General features: G+C 46.5%; 1 protein-coding gene across 2 annotated transcripts in view; it reads left to right on the forward strand.

Annotated features, from left to right (window-relative positions):
- COL5A1 (collagen type V alpha 1 chain) overlaps positions 1-15,414 on the forward strand; it is a 139,654-nt gene extending 124,240 nt beyond the window's left edge. The window contains exons 56-66 of one of the 2 annotated variants that reach the window (XM_050320012.1): positions 360-413; positions 510-563; positions 685-792; positions 1,216-1,269; positions 1,919-1,954; positions 2,721-2,774; positions 3,119-3,377; positions 3,797-3,909; positions 5,910-5,978; positions 9,223-9,456; positions 12,412-15,414. In XM_050320012.1, coding sequence (XP_050175969.1) covers positions 360-413; positions 510-563; positions 685-792; positions 1,216-1,269; positions 1,919-1,954; positions 2,721-2,774; positions 3,119-3,377; positions 3,797-3,909; positions 5,910-5,978; positions 9,223-9,456; positions 12,412-12,558 — 1,182 coding nt within the window. In that variant the 3' untranslated portion in view covers positions 12,559-15,414. Of the gene's footprint in view, positions 1-359; positions 414-509; positions 564-684; positions 793-1,215; positions 1,270-1,918; positions 1,955-2,720; positions 2,775-3,118; positions 3,378-3,796; positions 3,910-5,909; positions 5,979-6,032; positions 6,102-9,222; positions 9,457-12,411 lie in introns of both variants that reach the window. The other variant, XM_050320013.1, reaches the window with a different exon arrangement.
- The last annotated feature ends 5,577 nt before the right edge of the window (positions 15,415-20,991 follow it).

Below are 20,991 nucleotides of genomic sequence, written 5' to 3' on the forward strand. Positions count from 1 at the left end.
ACCATATCCCATCTGCTTGGAAGATGCTTTTCTCCCAGAGTGACATTCTGTCTGTGCTTAAATATCTGACAGCAGATAAAACATATTTAGTGGAAATAGTAGAATGGTGAATAACATCTCTCACCCTGTTTTATTTGAGACTTGGGTCCTCTCAGCCACTCTTTTTGGGTGGGAGTTTCCTCCAAAGTCCCTTTTCCATTAGAGATTTGAGCATGAAAGGACCATAAATCCTTTTGCTTTTGCCATCTGGGAGAAGCCAGGACAAACATTCCCTGGCACAGGTGAATAATCACAATATTCCCAGCTGGGAGCATTGCTGTCATGGATGACTGTTTTCAGGGAATTGCACTGTTTTACAGGGTGAACAAGGTCTCCCAGGATCTCCTGGCCCAGATGGTCCTCCAGGCCCAATGGTATGTCCAGAGCATCAAATTCCAAGAGTTTTTGAAACGAGTGAGTGTGTGTGACGTGAACTCATCCTCTCTTTTGTTTTCCCCTGTCTCCCAAAGGGCCCACCTGGTTTGCCTGGTCTGAAAGGAGACTCTGGTCCTAAAGGGGAGAAGGTAAGAACAGCACCTTGGATATATTTGGGTTTGTATCTAGAAATGTCTTTGCTGTGTAGCTTTGGTGTTCAAAGTGGCCTCCGGTGAGAATTCCTAATTAACATCTGTTGTTTTCCCTTAGGGTCATCCAGGTTTAATTGGCCTTATTGGGCCACCAGGAGAGCAGGGAGAAAAGGGTGACAGAGGTCTCCCAGGCCCCCAGGGCTCAGCAGGACCCAAAGGAGAACAGGTAAAGATGTCACTAGACCTTCATGGAATGTGGTTTTGAGCTGCGGGTTTGCTGCCCTTGAGGAGGCACAGCAGAGATGGTCAAGAGACTCTTGCTAATTTTTGAATGATTATTTTCTATATTAATGTGGTTTATTCTACAAGTGAAATGTGGATATGCTGCAAAATGACCCATTTTAGTGGAAAGCAGATTCTCAAGGGTCATATGAAAAGAGTTGAATGGACCATGGAGGGATGGTACCATTAAATATTCATCTAGAGGACTGATTTTTAAAACTGTCTGCCTAAATGAGATATGGGATTCCTTGTTCATGCTCTTGTCTGGATCATGCACATGCTTAAAACCCCATTAAAGCCCCAGATTGGAATGGAGTCCTCCAAAACTGGGTGGTCAAATCAATGTTGCTCTGCTGTTATTTTTCAGGGTATCACAGGTCCTTCTGGACCCATCGGACCTCCAGGGCCACCAGGATTACCGGTATGTGACAGCTAATTATCCTGGAATTCCCTGGGAGCTGCACAGTCCTTCAGGAGCCACTTTGGTGCCCTCAAATACCTGGCACAGTCCTGGCCTGACTTTACCTTGTCTGAGGATTCTGGTCACAAGGGGTTTTCTCAGCTGAGCCCATTACAAACACTTGAATGGGTTCCAGGAGTGCTGGGAGGTGACGTGTGAGGTGGGCACGGCGGGATGAAGGCAGGGAAATCATCCCACCCTGCTTCTCTTCCCCCTTTCTTTTGCATTGTCTACAATCACACGGTGATTTCTTGCACTCTTTGCTGCTATTTGTAAGTTTTCCCACTGGATATCCTGGGAGGAGCAGCTGAGTGTCCCTAGCACAGAGCCAGGATCAGCCTCACATTACAGTGATGCCCCAGCAGCTTTTCCAGTCCCCATCAGGGCAGGACTGTGGAGTACTGACACAGGTTGCTCTGACACAAATGCTTTCTGTGTGTTGGCAAATAAAAGCGACGCCCAGCTCAAGTGGATGTGGAAAGTGGAAACAGAAATAGAGTGAATTTTTAAAAAACCCTTTATATAGCACTACTTTCTCTCTCTGAGGAGAGACTGACGCCTTTTCTGCTTGGAAATGTACTGACTCTTCTCTGTATTTTTCTCTACACAGGGTCCACCTGGTCCCAAAGGTGCTAAAGGATCATCAGTGAGTATATACACTGTTAAATGACGAGGCTGAGGAGGTCTTATTAAGTGTAGAACCTGCTGTGACTCCCCCACATCAGTGGCATTAAAGCAATTAGCCAGAGATGACTGTAGCAAACGTGGCCTTTTCAGGCTGTCTGAGCCCAGCAATGGTAATTGGGAAAGGTTTCTGTGCCACAACTATACTTCACCAAACAGCAGTGCAGCACAGATCATAAGGAGGAATCCAGTGCATAGTTCTTGGGAGAAAAGCTGCTGTTGTAGAGTGGAGGGTATTAAAAATAGACTGAAAGCGGGAGGTGAGAAGCTGAAAAGCAAAGAGCTCGGTGAGAAACACGACACTGAAACTTCGTGGTACAGATCTCCTTTGCAGGCAGCTAAAAAATTCCTCTTGGGCAACTTCCTAGTGCCTTTTCCCCATTCAGAATCCAATGTTTTATTAATTTTAAGATTTTATTTGACTTGTAAAGCTATTGGATTGATTTAGAGAGGTAAAGTTTTCATGCATCGGAAGATCCTTCCTTTTCTGTAGGGAGCCTGAGCAAAATTTGATTGTTTAACCCCCAGTGTTTGATTTTTCCTTTTACCTAAACATCAAAGATAACCAAAAGAAACACCTTCTTGGGAGGTGGGTACAAGGATACTCCCACTGTGTGCCTGAAGAATAAAGTTTTTGCCACTAAAGAAATAATGTTTGGGGTGTGATATCAGTAAAAGCTGCTTTTTCCCCTGAGTGACTCGTGTTTTTCTCTTGTTTTTCCACCCAGGGTCCAACAGGTCCAAAGGGTGAATCAGGTCTTCCTGGGCCCCCAGGGCCTCCTGTAAGTAGAACCCATAGCATGAAGCATGAAACCATGTTCAGATTTAATGGATGTTGTAACACTGGGAAGTAGAGGATCTCTGGACAAGGATTCACTGCCAGTCCTGGGAATGGAGTGGCATCTCCTTAGAGATGCTGGGGGAGAAAGCAGGATGTGAAAGGAGAAGTCACTAATGGGAAGGTGACAAGGGAAGATGGGCCCAGTGTTTCAGCAGCACCATGAGGGGTGTTTTAAATGCCTTGTGATGCTGTTTCTCAGTGCTGGAAGCTGCTCTGGCCACCTCTTCTGCCTCTTCTCCACTGCCAGAGCAATGAGAAGTTGTATCCTCTTTCTCCACAAATCAGGGTCCTCCTGGAGAGGTCATCCAGCCGCTGCCCATCCAGGCTTCCAAGAGGACCAGGCGAAACATCGACGCCAGCCAGCTGGTGGACGACGGGAATGCCGACAACTACATGGACTATGCCGACGGCATGGAGGAGATCTTCGGCTCTCTGAACTCCCTGAAACTGGAAATCGAGCAAATGAAGCATCCACTGGGCACTCAGCACAACCCAGCACGTACCTGCAAGGATCTGCAGCTCTGTCACCCTGACTTCCCAGACGGTGTGTCCTGGGACAGAGGGGATATGGAGGAAACACTGGGGGTTTTCCAGCTCCTCGTGGTGGATGGAAGGGAGGGCGGGAAGAGGAGTAATTTGGGGCATCCCTTGTCCTGGTGCTCTGTGAGGAATTTGGCTGGCAGAGAAGGCATTTGTAGAGTTGGACTAGATAATTGTCGTACATCCCTCCTAGTTGAAATTTTCTATTCTAAGAATGGGGATACAGGGTGAAAATATCTCTTCTGTGAGGTGCCATAGTATTAGCTAGAACAAGAACTTAAACCAGTTTTTCAAAAACTACATGTAAATAGTAGGCTGTGACAGAGGTGAAACATCCCTGGTAAGATGGTTGGGGAAGTGCCCATTGTCCTTCCTTCCCAGTGCTAATTCTTTCTTCCCTTCTCTTCCTGCTCGTGCATCCAGGTGAATACTGGGTTGATCCAAACCAAGGATGTTCCAGGGACTCTTTCAAAGTTTACTGTAATTTCACAGCTGGTGGAGAGACTTGCATCTTCCCTGATAAGAAATCTGAAGGAGTAAGTCCACACAACCTTTAATTTCCCCCTGTGTCACGGTGATAGATTGTTCCCTAATATGAATATTCATAGGCAGTCAATTTCAGGAGAACTGAACAATAACCAGTAAGGATCAAAGATCCAGAACATTCCTTCTTTACACAACATTACTTCCAAAATAATAAGGAGCGTGTTGACAAAGAGAATTTCTTTGAGTAAGTCAGATTGGAACAAACCTTTGATGATTTCCCAGGCATAATAAATGCTGAAAGGTTAATTTTTTTACCTTTGTTGTGCAAAGGCAGATGTGTGTGTTGGGGCAGGAATTGGAGCTTTGTTTAACTCATTCCTTGTCTCCCCTCCCAGCCAGGCTGTCACTCTGCTGCCTGCATGTCTAAGCACCACTGACTCCTCTACCCTTACTGTGTCTCCAAGCAGAGCAGATAAATGTTTATCTCCTGTCATTTTTCCTGCTGTTTCCTGTGGGTAAATGATCCTAAATGATTGCAAGTATCCTCAGCTCTCTCCCTGGTGCTGATGTGCAAGGTTGATGAAGTTATTTGTGCAATGATGCGCTTAGCTCAGCCAAACTCATCATTTTTTGTCCTGTATCCACTCACTCTGTTTTCCAGAGCTGCTCTTCCCACTGCCTGGGGACCAGCTCTTGCACTGGCCAAGCAGAAGCTCTTGCAATTCGGCCTGGGGGGAGCTCAGCTGTGCTCCAGCTGTGACAAAGCTGAGCCGTTCACTTGCTGCATTTCACCCACCAGAAATATGTGTCAGAGCAGGACAAATAACAGGCAGCATAAATATTCCTTGAGTTTTTTCTTAGGGCTGTTCAAAATAGGAGATAGATTTCTTCTCCTTTGCCTCGACTTGCCATGTCTCTCCTCGAAATGTTGACAGCTGAAATTGGATTCTGGCCATGATCTTACAGGATCTCAGAGTCCTGCCACGCTCGTCCTGTGAGGGGCTCTATGTGATACTCCTCAAGTGCAAACTGTGCTACACTTCTGCAATACTTTATTCATAAGAAAAACCTTCAGCCTGCTCTTTTTCTATCTAGAGGAATGCAAGCAGCGACCACAGAAGCACTGAGTACTGGCTGAGTGGTTTTATTATAAGCCACAGCAGAGTTTGAGCCGTATCCCCTCTCAGTTCATCCCTCACCCAGCAGAAACACGCTGACTTGCTTTACAGTTCACGTGCTGGAAGGGAAAGGACAATCCCAAGACACCTGCATGGAGCTTGGCTGTAGTTTTTGGGGAGATTTGCAGCAGAAGTGAGGGCATTTGTGGGAGTGTGAGGGAGCAGAAGGCAGCCACGCTCCTTCCTTGTGCTCTGACTCCAAAAAAGTGCTTCAGCTGCTTGGCTGGGGCTGACATAAAGGGTGTTCTGGCAGCTGATTTTTTGTCACAGTCACTGTCGCTCTGGGTTGTTTGAGCTCCATCACATGCGGTCCAGCACTCTGGGGAATGCACAGTCTGTGCTGCACCTCAAACACAGGAGACAGGCAGAGGCTCTTCCTTAATCACATCCTTTGCCTTTCCCAGCCCCACAGCATCTGGATTTGGCATTAGAGTGGCAGAAGCCTCCTGAGTTTCCAGCACTGCCTCTCCACACCAGCCCTCCCAAGAAGATCACTGCACCTTTCACCATCCATGTTTCCTTTTTCCCTCTCTATCTTTCCTTTTACTTTTCCTCTCATTAGACTGCACTGCTGGATTTGCATCCAAAGTGTCTAGGAGGCAGAGATCATTAGCCCTTAGCAAAGGAAGCTGGTGCCAGGGCACCACTGGGTAGCTGGGGAAGCACCACACCATCCCCTTTTGTTCTAGAGGCACCTCGGTGCTCTGCCCACCACTCATTATCGGTGTGAAAGATTAAGAAATTACTTAGAAGGAAGTTGGACACTTCCAATAAGACATGCTCCTTGTGGAACTGAATGTAACTTTTTTAATTTCTTTTTCTCTTTTTTTTTTTTCTCTTTCTCTCTTCCCTCCTTGCCGTCCCCAAACTAGGCTAGAATTACTTCTTGGCCAAAGGAAACCCCAGGCTCCTGGTTCAGTGAATTCAAGCGCGGTAAACTGGTAAGATGCATCTTGGTGCTTTCTGTTTTCTTTAACCCCTGTCATATTTTACAGAGTAAAATGGCTCGTTGGCCCAAAGAACAGCCTTCCACATGGTATAGTCAATACAAGCGGGGGTCTTTGGTAAGTGGCTCACCTTGGCCCTCGAGCCTGAATCAGAGCTCCTCATCTGCTTTGGTATGGCCAGACCTGCTGCACTCTGCATGCTGGACTAATCACCACCACCAGGCGCAGCAAAACGTTTAAGGTGGAATACTGAGAAAGAACTAAAACCCCGTGGAGGCACTTTTTTGTCCAGTCTGCTTGACTGGGAAGCCAGGAACAGGTGATGAGCTTTTCCCCTGTGTTAGAAGGGGACACGGTGATGTGTCCCCCAGGTTGGGGGACCCTGGAGAGCTGGAGCTAGGTTTGTCATCACAGGGCACTGCAGGATGTCTGCATCCCACAAGGAGGGCTGTTGCTGTCTCCTCATCAGTTCCCATTATGGCAAGGGCAAACTGGGTGTCTCCATGTCCCACAGCAACAGGGCCTTATCCCAAGAGCTGAGAGATCCCTCAAGTGATGCTCCAGCCCAGAGCAAGACAGCAACCCATAAAACAGAGAAAGCTGTGGAATATTGTCCTGTAACAGGGCATCCACTTCATGGATAGATCACTCCCACAGTGACCAAGTCCTGGTCAGGGATGTCAGAGCAGCAGTTGATTAGGGACATCCAGGTCTCCTCAAGCAACAGAAACCTTCCCCTTGTGTATCAGTTCTTGTAGGATTATTGGGATGCAGATAATGAGCTCAGTCAAACGAGGAGAATTAGGGAATAAGGAAATATTCAGCAGATAAAGCTGCCCCCGAAGGCAGATGCTCTGCTGTGTCACACTGAGCTGCTCCATGCAGCAGTCCTCTCCCCATGGCAGGGGGTTCTTGCAGTGCCCCCCAAACTTCCACCTTAAAAGGCAAACAACCCAGAAAATCGCCACGTTGTTTCCCTGCACCGCCTTTCATCGCCACTAAACACATTTTGCTCTGATTCTGCCCACAAGAAGGACGTGGCTTCTGTAGCTTTTCTGCATTATCAAATAAGGCTGCAAAGCCAAGGCTTCAGCCTCGTGGCTCCTTGGAGGGCAACTACTCATGGCTTAATTACAGAGCACTTCATCAGTTAATATTACACAAGTACCTTCACTTTTCCATATTCCCTGCTTCTTTTTTTTTTTCCCAGTCTATCAGCTACATTAGAGGCTCAATTGTCAACCTAGAGCTTAGGGCTTATTTTTTTTTAAATAGGAATTTCTGGCGCTACTTGGAGCTCTTTGCTCCATCTTTTTGTATTGTTGTTTTCTTGCTTTTTTACCTGTCCTGCTTTTTCTGTTTTGGAAAAAAAACAAACAACAAGCCACCAGCACGTAGAAGACCCACCTAAGCAATCCACAAAACTGTTAAACACACCGGCCATGAAAGTAAAGTTTTATTAGCACTGCTGACAGGGGGCTCCATGTGAATCCTGGAATTGCACAAGGTGTGCAGCTGGGAACACCCAAAGTAAGAAGGGTGTAGTAACTATGCAATACAAAGAAACCAGCTTGTTTTGATGCTTCCACACCATAATTAATCAATGACACAGAGTACTTGGAGCCAATTTCTTACTTTTTCTCACGATGCAGCCAAGCTGCCTTCAGAGGGATAAGAGGGTTGCAGATGTTTTCTTCTGCTTTCCTTCTGTGTGTGTTACACACAATTCCCAGTAGCTCTAACAAGGCCTGCCACCCATCCCATCCCATTCCATTATCCTTCACAGCCATATGGCATCTGCCACTGGGAAATACCAGCACAGAGAAAAGAGGAGATGACTGATTTCTGCAAAACTGTTCCCCTGAGCAAACCTTATGCCCACAACCAGTTCCCAGCGGCTCCAGTTGCAAAGCTGAGCCAGGGCTTCACACAATCTGCAGAGGCTGAACAGCATCAGAGACCGCTTAACGAGCAGCCAGGCTCCAAACCAAGCTCTGAATTGAAATAAGGACCAAATAAGAGCAGTAGGTCCTGCAGATCAGTAGTGTCCACATGGCACTGGGTGCGTGCCAAGTGCTTGGCATTTTGTGTCCCCTTCCTTCCACGTCCTGGTGGCTTTCTGGTAGCTCTCCTGGCATGCCTGGCTCTCTCCCAGTCAGTCATATTTAACTCTCAGGAGGACAGTGCAACAGTATCCTGACAACCGGTTGGTATATTTATTTATTTTTATTACCTTTTTGTTCACTATTTTATTACCTGGTTATGAATCTTTTCTACAGTTTGCAGCTTGCACCACAACTTGATGTCTCGTGGTACCTCGAAGGAAACTCCGCTGTTTGCGTGCCTGTGTTTTTCTCCTGGTTGTTTCTAAAGAAACCCAATTGTCCCTCAAGGGCAGTGGCTTGGCCACAGCTGGAGATGCCACCCCCCAAGCACAGCCAGTTCACGTGTGCAAACTCATTTTGTGTTTGCTTCTTTGGCAGGGCACAAAACTCCCAGAAAGCCCTGAATGCCTTAAGTGCTGGAATTGAATTTCAGTAAACTCTGGTTTGCAAAAATCTGTTACAGGCACCGTTCTCCTGCCTGGGAGAAAAGGAGCCTGATGGGCAGAACGGAGCAAATCTCAGTGTGCAGGTGCAGCCCTGTGTCCACAACATGCCCTAAGGGCAGCAAATCCATTTTCCCTTTGCCTGAGTGTAGCCTTGCCAGCCACGGCAGCCCCCAGTCCTTATCAGCAGGAACAGGATTGCTGCAGATCGAGTGCGAAGATTGTCTGAAAGCAAAGTGTTTGGTGCCCAGGAAAAATGAATGGGAAATACTCCAGGGTGTGCAGAACAAAAGACCCACTGCAGCCAGGAAATCTTGTTAAACAGGACAGAAAAATAATGCCCTGAACCCTTACAGGAATCTGCTTTCTCTCCTCTTCAAAAGCTGGAGAAATATGCTCACTATTGGCCTAAACTGAGACGTATATCCCCAAATTTGCACCTTTGTGGGTTGAAATCCCCTTCCTTTTTTTCTCCTGCCCTGAATTAGCCTTATTTTTTCAGCTCACGTGAACCAAGAGAATAAAGTGCCCTTTGTTACCCATGCCCTGGCCACAGGAGGACCAGAGCAGCCCTGTGGCAGGAGCACCCCGGTGGGGTGTGACGCTGGCAGCCCTCAGAGCCCCCCAGGCTGAGGGGGACATTGCATCCCCTCTCACTGCCCAGCTTTTCCCCTTCTCCACTCCTCACAGCTCTCCTACGTGGACTCGGACGGGAACCCCATCGGGGTGGTGCAGATGACCTTCCTGCGGCTCCTGAGCGCCTCGGCCCACCAGAACATCACCTACAACTGCTACCAGTCCGTGGCCTGGCACGATGCCACCACCAACAGCTACGACAAGGCCATCCGGTTCCTGGGCTCCAACGACGAGGAGATGTCCTACGACAACAACCCCTACATCCGAGCTGCCCTGGACGGCTGCGCGGTACGTGGGCACTGCTGGCCTGGGCCGGGCCCTGCTGAAAGGGAATGACACTCTGGGGTGTCTCTGTCCCCCTCCCCGGGTTGTCCAGCACCATCTGCCTCGGAGCAAATCCTCCCCACCCCCAAAATTTGCTGTGCCCATTGGTGTAGTTGTCCTGAGGGCGGTCCCTGGCATGGGAGACATTGAGCTGGGAATACGTAATTCCACTCTGGGTCAGGAGAAGCTGCAGCACATCTAGGAAGCAAATGGATCTGAAAATCAAATTAACCTGCCTAAAAACTCCTTTTAAGCTGCTTATAAGTGCCCCCCCCCTTGCCTTGGCTGTCCCCTGTTTCCTCACACAGGGTGAGGTGAGCGATGACAACCTGGTCTTGTATGAGTTTTGCAGGTTTTGATAATGATCTTTTTAACTGCTTTCAGGAAGTCTTAGAGGGGTTTGGCATTGGGTTGGATGGGGTTTTTCTAAAAGTAAGGCTCTGGGCTGTGCTGGTCATGGGAGAGCATCCAGCTCCAGCCAGGGGAGCCCAGACCGGAGCTGAGCTTTGCTCCGTGTGCCCCCCAGCCCCTCACAGGAGCCACCAGTGCCCCTGGGAGAGGACAAACCAAAGCAAAGGCTGACCCTGTACAGAGGAGATGATCTACAGGATGCAGGAGACAGGTTCACACCCCTGCTCATATTTCAAATGTGACTTTTAACATCTTTCTCTTTAATTTTTTTCCCCGATGAGATTTTTTGCCCAGAGTGAAGCTCTCCCCTCCCCTTCCAGCCCACCCTGCTCCTCACCTTCCCTTTGGCCACAAGCAGCAGCCACAGATTCCAGAGGGGCCCAGCATCCTCCCTTTGCTTCTGCCTCTTTCTATTGGATGCCTGATTTGGGTTTAAACTCTTAAAAATCTGCCATCAGGAGATAAAAATTTGGCAAAGCAGGTGCTGCCTGCCTTTATTTTGAGACCCAGCTTGCTGGTGCAAAAACATGCATAATTCCCACCCTCTGGAACTGCAGTGCTTGAAGCCCACGGGACAGAAAGATTGAGATGTTTGACAGAAAAAGCTCCCCACATAATTTGAGATTAAAATGGTTCTGTTCTGGCACAAACACGATTTTTACTGTAGGAGCAATGAGGAAAATCAGATTAGAATCACTTCTTTTAGCATGTTCGTGGAGAGGGAAAGGGCATCCAGTCTGCTTCTGGAAACACTCAGAAGTTTATCCTCAAGTACTTCATATCTCCTGCTGAGGCAACATGTCCCTGGTAAAAAGCACCTCCCTTCCCCTTCTGAAGTCTCAGGGATGCTGTAGGATCACACATTGCACTTTTTAGGGTGGATGTGCCTGCTGAAAACCCTTTGGGTTTAAATGTGCCATCATTCCTCTCCCTGATGAGGAATACTAGGCCAGGGCTTGGAGCAACCCGGGATTTTGGAAGGTGTCCCTGCCCATGGCAGGGGGTGTGGAACGAGCTGATCTTTAAAGTCCTTTCCAGCTCAAACTATTCCAGGATTCTGTGATATTCACATGGAAAGAGGACTGTAGCTCCTTTGAATTTATTCCTTGGTTGTTTCTCAGAGGCAGCTGTTACACAGCCAGTCTCAGTGCTGCAAATAAATGATTGTGGCAAGAACTGAAGCTGTGGGAGCACCAGGAGAGGCTGGGCCAGCCCCAGTGTGATGGTGGAGCACAGAGATACCATCTCCTGGCTCAAAACTTTGGGCATCACCTCTAAATCAGTGTGTCCCAGTCCTTCCTCTCTGCAAGCAGGCTGTAAAAAAGGAGATAAAATGTACCTTGCAGAAGGGGGCTCTGCATCACCTGGACTCCTGTAACCTCCCTGGTACCCTGATAGAGTGTGCTGCCCAAACCACAGGGTTAATTTATTTAGATTTATTTATTTAAGGGAGTTTACTGTTTACAAAAGGTTCTCTACATTAAAGATGATGTTAATCTGAATCTTAGACCAATTAAAAGGCTGTTAGAACCCCGCCAGAAATTTAGAGGTGCATTTGATCCATTAGTGGGAGTGAGTTCCAGAACTGATTCAGGTTACAGACTTGGCCATGCTGGGTTAATGGTTGGACTTGGTAATCTTAAAGGTCTTTTCCAACCTAAATGATTCTGTGATTGAGCCCTGCTGTGTGGAAAATGAGGTTGATCTGCCTGATACGGCGTTGCCTCAGAGGTCCTGGTACGACCCACGCTCTGGCTGTGCTGCAGTCAGTGGATCTCCAGGGCTTATGTTCAGACCATTATTTGAATGTGTTTTTCCTGATCTTACAGCCCTTTCTCAGTAGCTCTGATACAGCCAATTCTGCCGAGACACACAAATCAGAGGGAAAGGTAGAGCCAAAAGCTGCTCCATAAATTCACTTGTTTGTGCAGCCTTGTATGCCCTCGGGTGCACTTCTGCTCCTCTAATAATTATTTATATTTTGGAAATAACTGTATGGCTACCAGGCACGATAAAAAGACAACATCACCTTGTGAATTCCATCAAACTTTAAATGTGATCTTTTCGGTAGCGCTCGGGTAATAGTCAAACTAATATATTCAAATTAAATCGCTCCCATTTGCTCAACAACCCATGCGTGTCCTCGGGGAGGTAAAACAACTATTGCACAGCCACAACAGTTTTACCAGGCTCCTGTTCCAGCCTGGAGATGTGCTGACAGCAGAGTTAGTGTGTCGTGATCTGCATGGCAGCAAAGTCTGGGCTCGGAGTGAACATCTCCCAGGGCTTTGCTCCGTGGTCACCATCCCGCCTGAGAGCACGTCTGGTAAATCTGCAGGGCAAATAAATCCGTGTTTGGGTGTTGGGTGACTCATTTGGGTCAAAAAATGTCTGGGTAAGGTATCTCTGGGCATTCCTGAGTGGTGAATGCTCGGTCATGATATCTTGCTGATGTTTGGTTGGAGGCATCACCAGAGCTCCTCTTTTCCTCCCTCTTCTCCCCACCAGGCAAAGAAGGGCTATCAGAAAACCATCCTGGAAATCAACACGCCCAAAGTAGAGCAAGTACCTATAGTCGACATCATGTTCAATGACTTCGGAGAAGCATCACAGAAATTTGGATTCGAGGTGGGACCAGCTTGCTTCATGGGCTAAGAGCCACCTGAAAACTAGTCTCCAAATGAGCAACCTCGTAACCTCATTGCGCCATTTAATTAAATTTTGAAAAAAAAAAAAAAAAAAAAGAAAAGAAGAATTCCTTGTCACGTGCACGTTGTGAGACTGGACAGCGATTTTTTTTTTTTTGTCTTTTTTTTTTTTTTTGGTCGTTTTTGTTTTTCATCCCTTTGTTTTTCCTGAGTTCCTCTGGGACACCTCTGACCCACAGTCACTGACCGAGGGGATCGTTCCCACCACGGACGCAGAATTCCATGACCGACCGCCGCACACGTGGCCTTGGAGACCTGTCCCTGCTGCTCCAGGGCCATGGAGCAGACCCCACCGCCATCAGAGACTTCTTCTTCTTCTTCTTGTGAGCAACAGCGAGCACTTGCCTGTAGATTATTGTTTGTTTGTTTGTTCGTTTCTAAGGAAAAAAAAAAATGGGAAAAAACTTGAAACTCCTGTGTTCAGCTTGGTGTTGAAGTCCTGGCTCCAATCCAAACCCTGCCAAAGCTCATCAAAGGCATTTTGTTGTTATTCCACCAGATTTCAATCAGCTCTAGCAAGGAGGTGTCATGGCCAATCCCAGAAATTTTAGTTATCTCCACTGAGTTGCCTAATTCTTCGTTCTCGCAAAGTTTAGCTAAAGGTCACACTGGGCATCTCTTTCCCATGTATTAAAGGTGCTTATATTTTTATATGTTTGTAAGTAAATATTTGTATTTGTATATTATTTTAAATGTTTGAATGTTTCTGGCTTATAAACATGCACGTGACCTTGTGTGTTTTAAACCCACTGCCCAGCCAAGCATCCACCTGGGAATAAAAACTCCTGTCCCCACTGCTTCTGCCTCAGCCTTGGAGTTAAACCCAGGATGAATCTTGGCAGGATGAGGTGCAAACCAGCCCCCCGAGTTGCCTTTTGGAATGATTCACTTCAAAATTAGGAAATTAAAGCCACCTTTTAACAAATTTTCTACAAAACCCTGATCTAAAAGCAGGATCTGCTTCGAGTCTCTGCCTTTTTATGCGCTTGCTTAACATACATGTTTTAAATTAATTCTCCTTTTTTTTCCTTAAACATTCTTATATAATAATAATTAAAACCAAATCCATCCCCAGTGGCAGATTGCAGCGGCAGGGGAAGTCCATTTGTCCTCTCTGAATATCAAGTGTATAAAAAAAAAAAAAAAAAAGGAGGGAAAAAAAAACCAAGGTGCTTTTTATTTTTACATGTCTCTGTGGTGCTATCTGTTTGATAACTTTAATACAACACTGGTGATACCCTGCCACTGGCCAGTCTCCCACCAGCTCTGCTTTTTAACCACTTTCAAATGCATGTCACCTTCATATCTGTTAAGCAGAAGACCCTCTCCCCTCCTCCTTTGTATTGCAGCAGCTTTTAAGGTCCGTGCAGAAAAGGTACTAAACGTGATTTCCATCTTTTCCTACATCTTTTTTTCCTTTTTTTTTTTTTTTTCTTTTTCCCCAAGACTATCCACACGTTTTCCCGGTGGTAACCAGAGCAGATTGTGCTCAGTGCTGAACGTTTGTGGTGCTAATTTATGTAGATGTCGGGTGTCCTGACGCGCGCGGTGCCGGAGCCGTGTGGGTGCTGCCGGGAGTCTGCAATTCTCTTGCTCTCTTCCCACAGTGGCTTTTTTTTTTTTTTCTTCCACGGCTCACAAACGTGCTGACACCATCTTCTTTTTCCATTTGTTTTTTCTCTGTGGCCGTTTTCCTTGTTTAGACCTCTTAGCTGGAAAAAATAGATGTTGTGGGGTGGGGGTGTTTTTTTTTGTTATTATTATTATTTGGCCTGGAGTGTTACGGCAACGCGTGAACCAAGGGGGAATCTTTCACCATAAAGGAAAAGACATCACATTTACTGTGAAGAAAAGCCTATATATGATGTCTTTTCCTCCCTCCTTCCCAAGCAGAGAGCAGCAGCATCCGAGGAAGGGAGGCCAAGCCGTGCTGGAGGGAGCGGCGATGCCGCTTGGTGCTTTTTGGCCTGGGAGAGCCGTGTCCATCCATTTCCCTTCTTCTGGAGTGTTCTCTCATGGGGTTGGGGTTTTTGTTTTTTTTTTTTTTTACTTTTTTCCATTTCGGAGAATAAAAGACTAAAAAGGTGCTACCCTTAAAAACTGCAGACTCCGGCAGCAAAGCAGTGAAAAGGAATATATAATAATATATAAGGAATTCAGCTTCTCAGTCACCTTGGCAACAGCGTTGTTCAGGAACAGCGGGAAGGTCAGGAAAGGTTGCACATTCCTCTCTGCAACAGCAAAGCCATATATTGATGTATGTCCACACGTGTGCGTCCGTCTAGGTCATGTGATTCTGTTATGAATTTTCATCAAGGGAGCTTTTTTCTTTATTTTTTTTTCCTTTTATTTCTTCGCTTTAAGTACAAAAAAAAAAAAAAAAGAAAGAAAAAAAATTTTCTCTGTTGAATTCCACAGTGTTGTAATTGTACTGAGCTCCAAACTGTTCCGATTTCCCCAGACCACTTAGCTACGGTATATTGCAATAAAATTACTACTTGTATTTGCAGACCTTCTTTTTGTGTAATTTTATTTCCCTCCTCCCTTAATATATATGACTTGAACAAATGTTGATAAGAAAAATAAAACCTATGGAAAAAAAAATTTTTAGTACATAAGGCCCTTTTTAAAATATAGTGTCAAATGACATATTGTACATTTCTTCAAAGTCCAATAAACATGTCATAAAATTTAAGTGTAATGCCCATAAGAGCTATTTTTAAATATTTTAAACCTGTGTAATAAAGGAATAAATGTAATAGATTTTTTTTTCAATAAATCAAGTTTACTGTTTCCACCTAAACCAACGTGATGTGAATGTCTTCTTGAAGTTGATTGCAGCAGGATTTCTCCACGACCCTGAGGAACCCGAAGAGTTCATCAGAGGAGCTGTGCAAGTGCTTAAAGGTAATATATACTGTAAAATATAAACCAAACCCAGCAGAGAGAGAACTTCCAGGCCTGGAATTTTAATTTTTTTTTTCCCATAGTGAGAATCTCCAGTTGACCCAACAGTGCCAAAAAAGCCAACCTGGGGATTTCGGTGACTGGGATCTGGATGAGAAGATCAGGTGGCCACCTGCTCTCCACCTCCACACCAGCAGAAATGTCACCAGAGGAGACTTTCCTCTTGCTGATCTTCTAACCCTGAGACAAATTCAGGAACAAACATTTTTCCAGCTTTTTGGTGAGCTCCCCAACCCCCAAACTCATCCTCAGGGCACTGTTGCGGGGAGGTGCTGGGGGAAGCAAACATGAGGGACACTTTACTCACCCTCTCCTCCTTCCTCCCGTGGTTTTCACTCCAGGGATGTGCAGGAAGGTGATGGATCCTCTGGAAAGCACTGCAGGAATTGCAGGTCCCTTCCTGCCAACACCAGCAATGGCTGCAGAATCCGCATCGTTGAGGTTCTCAGGGGCTTCTTGCAAAGAACATCCGGTTGGTGCTGCTGGTTTCCAGGTCCAAGAAGATGTTTGTACCTTCCAAATGTGACCTTTGCAACATTACAGGTGGGTAAGGTGCAAAAACAGGGGCATGGGCTTGAGCCCAGCTTTGCAGGGACCAAGCCAAGCTGTGTTTCCCCTCAGCCTCTCCCCTGCCTTCTTTGGCTGCAGTGGATCTTGGGTGACCTTTTTTCTGTGCTGGGAGTCAGATGGAGGGAGATGTTCAGATAATGAGCCAAAGCCACAGAATCACAGAATGGTTTGGGTTGAAAGGGACCTTAAAGATCACCTCGTTCCAAACCCCTGCTATGGGCAGGGACACCTTCCACTAGACCAAGTTGCTCCAAACCCTGCCCAACCCGGCCTTTAAAATCCTTTAGTCTAAATGTAACTCATAGGAGTGATTTTCAGAAATCTTGGGGTATTGTGGCTAAATCTTCATCCAAAGGGACCCCAGAAATGCAGGGGGGTACCACACCTGAAGGAATAAATTACGGGAAACTAATTTTAATTACTTAAACCTGGCTAGAAACATTTAACTTACATCTTGATCATGCTTCAAGGTGACACTAACACATCCATGCTGACTTGCCAGTTGTGATTTGCACTCAATAACTGATGGTTGCAGCAAATGCCTCAGAGCCTCGCTGCTGAGAGAAGCTTTGATCTGCTATTAGGAGAAAACAGAGATCTGAGGAAGGATCTGACTGTTTCTGGCAGTGCCAGACACAGAAGCCATGGCAGCTTTTTCACCTCTTTTCATATAACAAAGTCCATGATTTAGAGCTGGAGCTACAAAGCTGTGACTCCACCAGGTGAGACATGGAGAGGAATGTTTAGAAGATCCACAGAAAAAGCAGCAGATAATTGAGACAAGAGTGTGAGCACCCAGAAGAGCTCAGTTTTTCTGTGAGGATGGAGTGAGGACGGGGCTGCTCATCCCAAACTCCTGCAGCAGCTTCCCCCACCACCTTAGGGGTGATGCCCAGGGGCAGGACCAGCAGCCAAACCTCAGGATTCAGCAAAGAGAACAAGAGGATCAGCACTCAGGGCAGCCCTGGGGGGAGCAGAGCAACACCCACCCCTGGCAGAGCTCAGGGAGGGGGAGTTATCCAAGGGCAGCTGATCCTGATGGTGTTTCCAACAGCCTTTAAAGCAGCTGAGCCAGCCTGGGTGTCTGCAGGGCTGTTGGGTCTGCTTTGCCCTGCATGTGATATTTATTTTTTTCTAACAGGCAGAGGCTTAACTGGGCTGGGATTTATGCACTTCTGTGTGTTAAGGAAGCAGGTGAAGCCTGAGGAGCTTTCCCTGTCCAGTTACCTGAGCTGACCCAGGCGTGAGGACACATGCATGTCCTTCCTGGCTGCTTCCACAGGCGAAAGAGGAGTTGCTGTGGGACTTGCTTTCTGGCTGTAAAATGGATTTGTTCTTTGGTCTATTTTTTAGCCCTGCCCTGGAGGAAGAGGCCCAGGCACTCGTGATGGCTGTGTGTCTGTTGACTCCCTGTCTTTTATCTTGGTTTCCCTTGGCTTGCTTCACTTAACGGTTGGACTTGGTAACCTTAAAGGTGTTTCTCAGCCTAAACAATCCTATGATTCAACTCGTGGAGCACTGGCTGTCCCTAAAAAAAGCACATTCTTGCATATTTTGGAAGAGTAGGAAGTGAGGCAGAGAAAAGAACCTTTGGAGAAAAGAGCAAAGCAGCTGTTTGGAAACACAGCTCCCTCCAGTAGTGCTTCAACCCCTGTGGCTGCACCAGCACATTCCTGTTTCTCCTGGGAGCTGGTGGGGAAGGGAACCAGGATCAGCAGCCCTGGAGCACTCCCAGCCCAACCTGTGCCATGCAGGGACACCATTTGCTCTCCACAAGGCACAGCAGCTCTGGTGGGTTGTGTCCTGCCGTTGTTACCTCCCAAAGTGATGTTCTTCCCAGCTCCTTAAATACCATGTTTACAGGAGACTGGTAAAAATAAAAATGGCCAAAAAGGAAGCGCTGGCAATGATTAAATTTAGAGACCAGATCCTGGGCATCCCTTCCCTGGGGTCTAGGTGAGTTTGGGGAGAATTAAAACTGTGAATGGGTGTTTTATACAAAGTATTGAGCATCCTTAGTGACACTGAAGCTCTCCTGGAAAGACAGAAACAGCAAGACCAAGTGGGAGGCTTTAATGAGAAGGGGAGAGGATTGTGCATGAATTAGCATGAAGAAAATATGCAAATTGTTGGGTAGAATGAGGCTTTCACAGCATACAAGGGAGCTGGAGCTATTCTTGTTGTTCAGCTGCTTTTTGTCCTGCATCTTCTCCCCAGCCAGTCTTGATTTGACTTGGGTTTATTTTTATTAATGTGTCAAACAAAAGATTAGAATTTATCTGACACACAGCTCTGGGAAAAGAAAAAAGAAAAAAAAAATCCACAAAAAACCCTCGCCATGACTTTCTCCTATGAGAAAGAGAAGTGAGCTGGAGGTGCCTCTGGCAGTTCACCACCACCTGTGAATTAAGCTACAGAGTCCCCACAAAAAGCTAATACAGTGCAAATCAAATGTGTCTCTTCTCTTAACACCTTGTGCCTCTGCAAATTCACTGCTCTGGCTTTCCTGCAGCCCAGACAGAAAATTTCCATTTTTTTATATATTTTTTTAACATGGATGATCTGACAGGACAGCTCGCTGCTGCACCACTGAGAAGCATCAGCCTGAACCTCGTGTCACTTGGTACTGAGAACCTGGAGTCCCTCTGCCACAAGCAGGTGTGAAGTAATGGTTTATCTTAATTATCCATAAATTATCACTGTATATTCTGGGTTTTCCTGGCTTTCTGTTTGCTTTCCATGTACTTCCCCTTTAAGGCAAGAGCAGCCTTTGAAACCAACCTGGGCTGATGTTCTCAACACCTGCCAGGGGCTGTTTAACCAGGGCTGCTCTCCTGCCTTTACACAACGGCCCAAAACGTTACATCCTTGGAAATAATCTACTCTTATCTCTTCCCTCCCTCTGTGCTTTCTGCTGTGGGGAACCCAATCCCCTCTCACATCAGGGAGAGCTTCACTCCCAGCATCTTCTCTGGATCTGCTCTTGCCAAAGTCCCAGCACTGAAAACCTGGTTTGCTTTTGAGGAGCGTTAATGTGCTGTGGTTTTATTTATGGCACCTGTTGCCACTTCATTTATTCCTCGTAACTTCTCCGGTTGCAGGGTTTTTTCCATCCTGGGGGCATCATGGCAGCAAACTGATTTTCTCCAGAGGCACAAACTCAATAGTTCAGACAGACCCTGCCTGTTCCTACCTTCACAGCAAACAAAACTTAGCAATTTATGCTTGTATTTAATGGGTTTTCTCAAACAGCCCGGAGCAAAAATAAACACCCCAAAGAAATCAAACAGGCGAAAACCCCGAAGAAGAAGCTGTTTTCTCTCCTTCAGAGAGAAGCCAACACGCTTGTTTTTTAAGAGATGCATAACGAAGGGAGCTCTGAAGCGCTAAAATTACATCTTGTAAGGCACAGGCTGTCACACTCAGAGGCACCCCTGGAACTGCTGCTCCACACAGCTGAGCACCGAGAGCAAACGTGCCATCGTCAGGCCCTATGTTGGGACTTAATGTTCTCATTCTGCCTAATTATTAATATGTTAATTTGACAATGAGATGTTGTTCTTCGCAGAAAATTTTCTGCTCTCTGCTTGGCTGCTTTTTTTTTTTTTTTTTTTCCAGCTGCTCCTCAGCTCAGCAAATTTTTGGTTTTCTCTGTTTCTTGGCTCAGGGCAGGCAGAGCCAGGGGATGCACCTGGGGGGCACTTTTACCCTTTCTCTGGAAGTGTTCAAGGCCAGGTTGGACAGAGCTTGGAGTAACCTGGGGTAGTGGTAGCCAAAATTCACATCCAAATATCTTCTGGGGGCTTCCAGACAGAAACCTGGGTTGGAAAAGTGCCTCCCTTCAGCTCCCACATCCCGCAGAGCTGAAGCATCTCTGCCACAGGCCAGACCCCAGCTTGGAGCTGCTCCTTCCTGCTGCCAACACGATGTCGAATTTCAGGAGAAGGCAGGAGCCTTTATCTTCAATAAAATAGAATTGTCCCTCCTTTAGGTTTTCTTTTCCAGGAGGTTGATCAGAGATCCTGTTGAAACGGAAATCAAAAAGCTGCCAGACTTGAAACGTTAATTAAGATACACAACAGGGAGAGAGGGGGAGAAGGAAGGAGGGGAGAGTCTCTTCATGAATTATCTGCTCTAGGAGGCGGCTGCTGCAGATTCCACAGGCATCCATCATTTTGGAGGGGAAGGAAAGCAATTGAATCAAACCACACAGGAAGTTTGTACACCAGCGTGGATTTAATTTTCAAACTTTCAGCAGGCGGAGATTAACCTTGCTGAAGGGCGTCAGCAGAGTGGGCAGAAATGTAAAAATTAATCCCTGCTATGAGTTTCTTCAGGAGGGAACACTAAGCAGTATTAAATATTTATTGTATATAAATACCTTCTTCCCCACCTCTCCCACTTTCTTGCCTGATTTGCATTTCAGTTGCTTCTTCCACCAAAGCCTCTTTGCCCAGCAAGGCAGCAAACCTGGTTCTTGCTGTGAGAGTGCAAGGGTTTGTTTTCTCTCCCGGGTAAGGTGGAATAATTCATTTGCCACCTTGATTTTTCCGCTCCCTCCCCTCTGAAGATTGATACCGTTGCACTTAAAGGGGAGAAAATCAAGTTGTGCTGATCTATGACCAGACACTATTTATTCTCATGGAATCTCATCTGCAATTTTGTTCGGCGTCTTCGGAATTAAAAACCCTTTGCAATCTCTCCAGCTGGCTGAAAATGTGCCATTTCCCTCCCTTTCCCTCTCAGATGTCTCTTCCCTCTGCTCAGGGCACACCGTTATCCATGATGTGATTCTGCTTTATATTCAGATGGCTGTAGAAGTTTTGGACCATAAATAAAGCTC

This window comes from Myiozetetes cayanensis, unplaced genomic scaffold, assembly GCF_022539395.1.
Source record: "Myiozetetes cayanensis isolate MyiCay16 unplaced genomic scaffold, myiCay2020 scf23, whole genome shotgun sequence".
Classification (NCBI taxonomy): domain Eukaryota; kingdom Metazoa; phylum Chordata; class Aves; order Passeriformes; family Tyrannidae; genus Myiozetetes; species Myiozetetes cayanensis.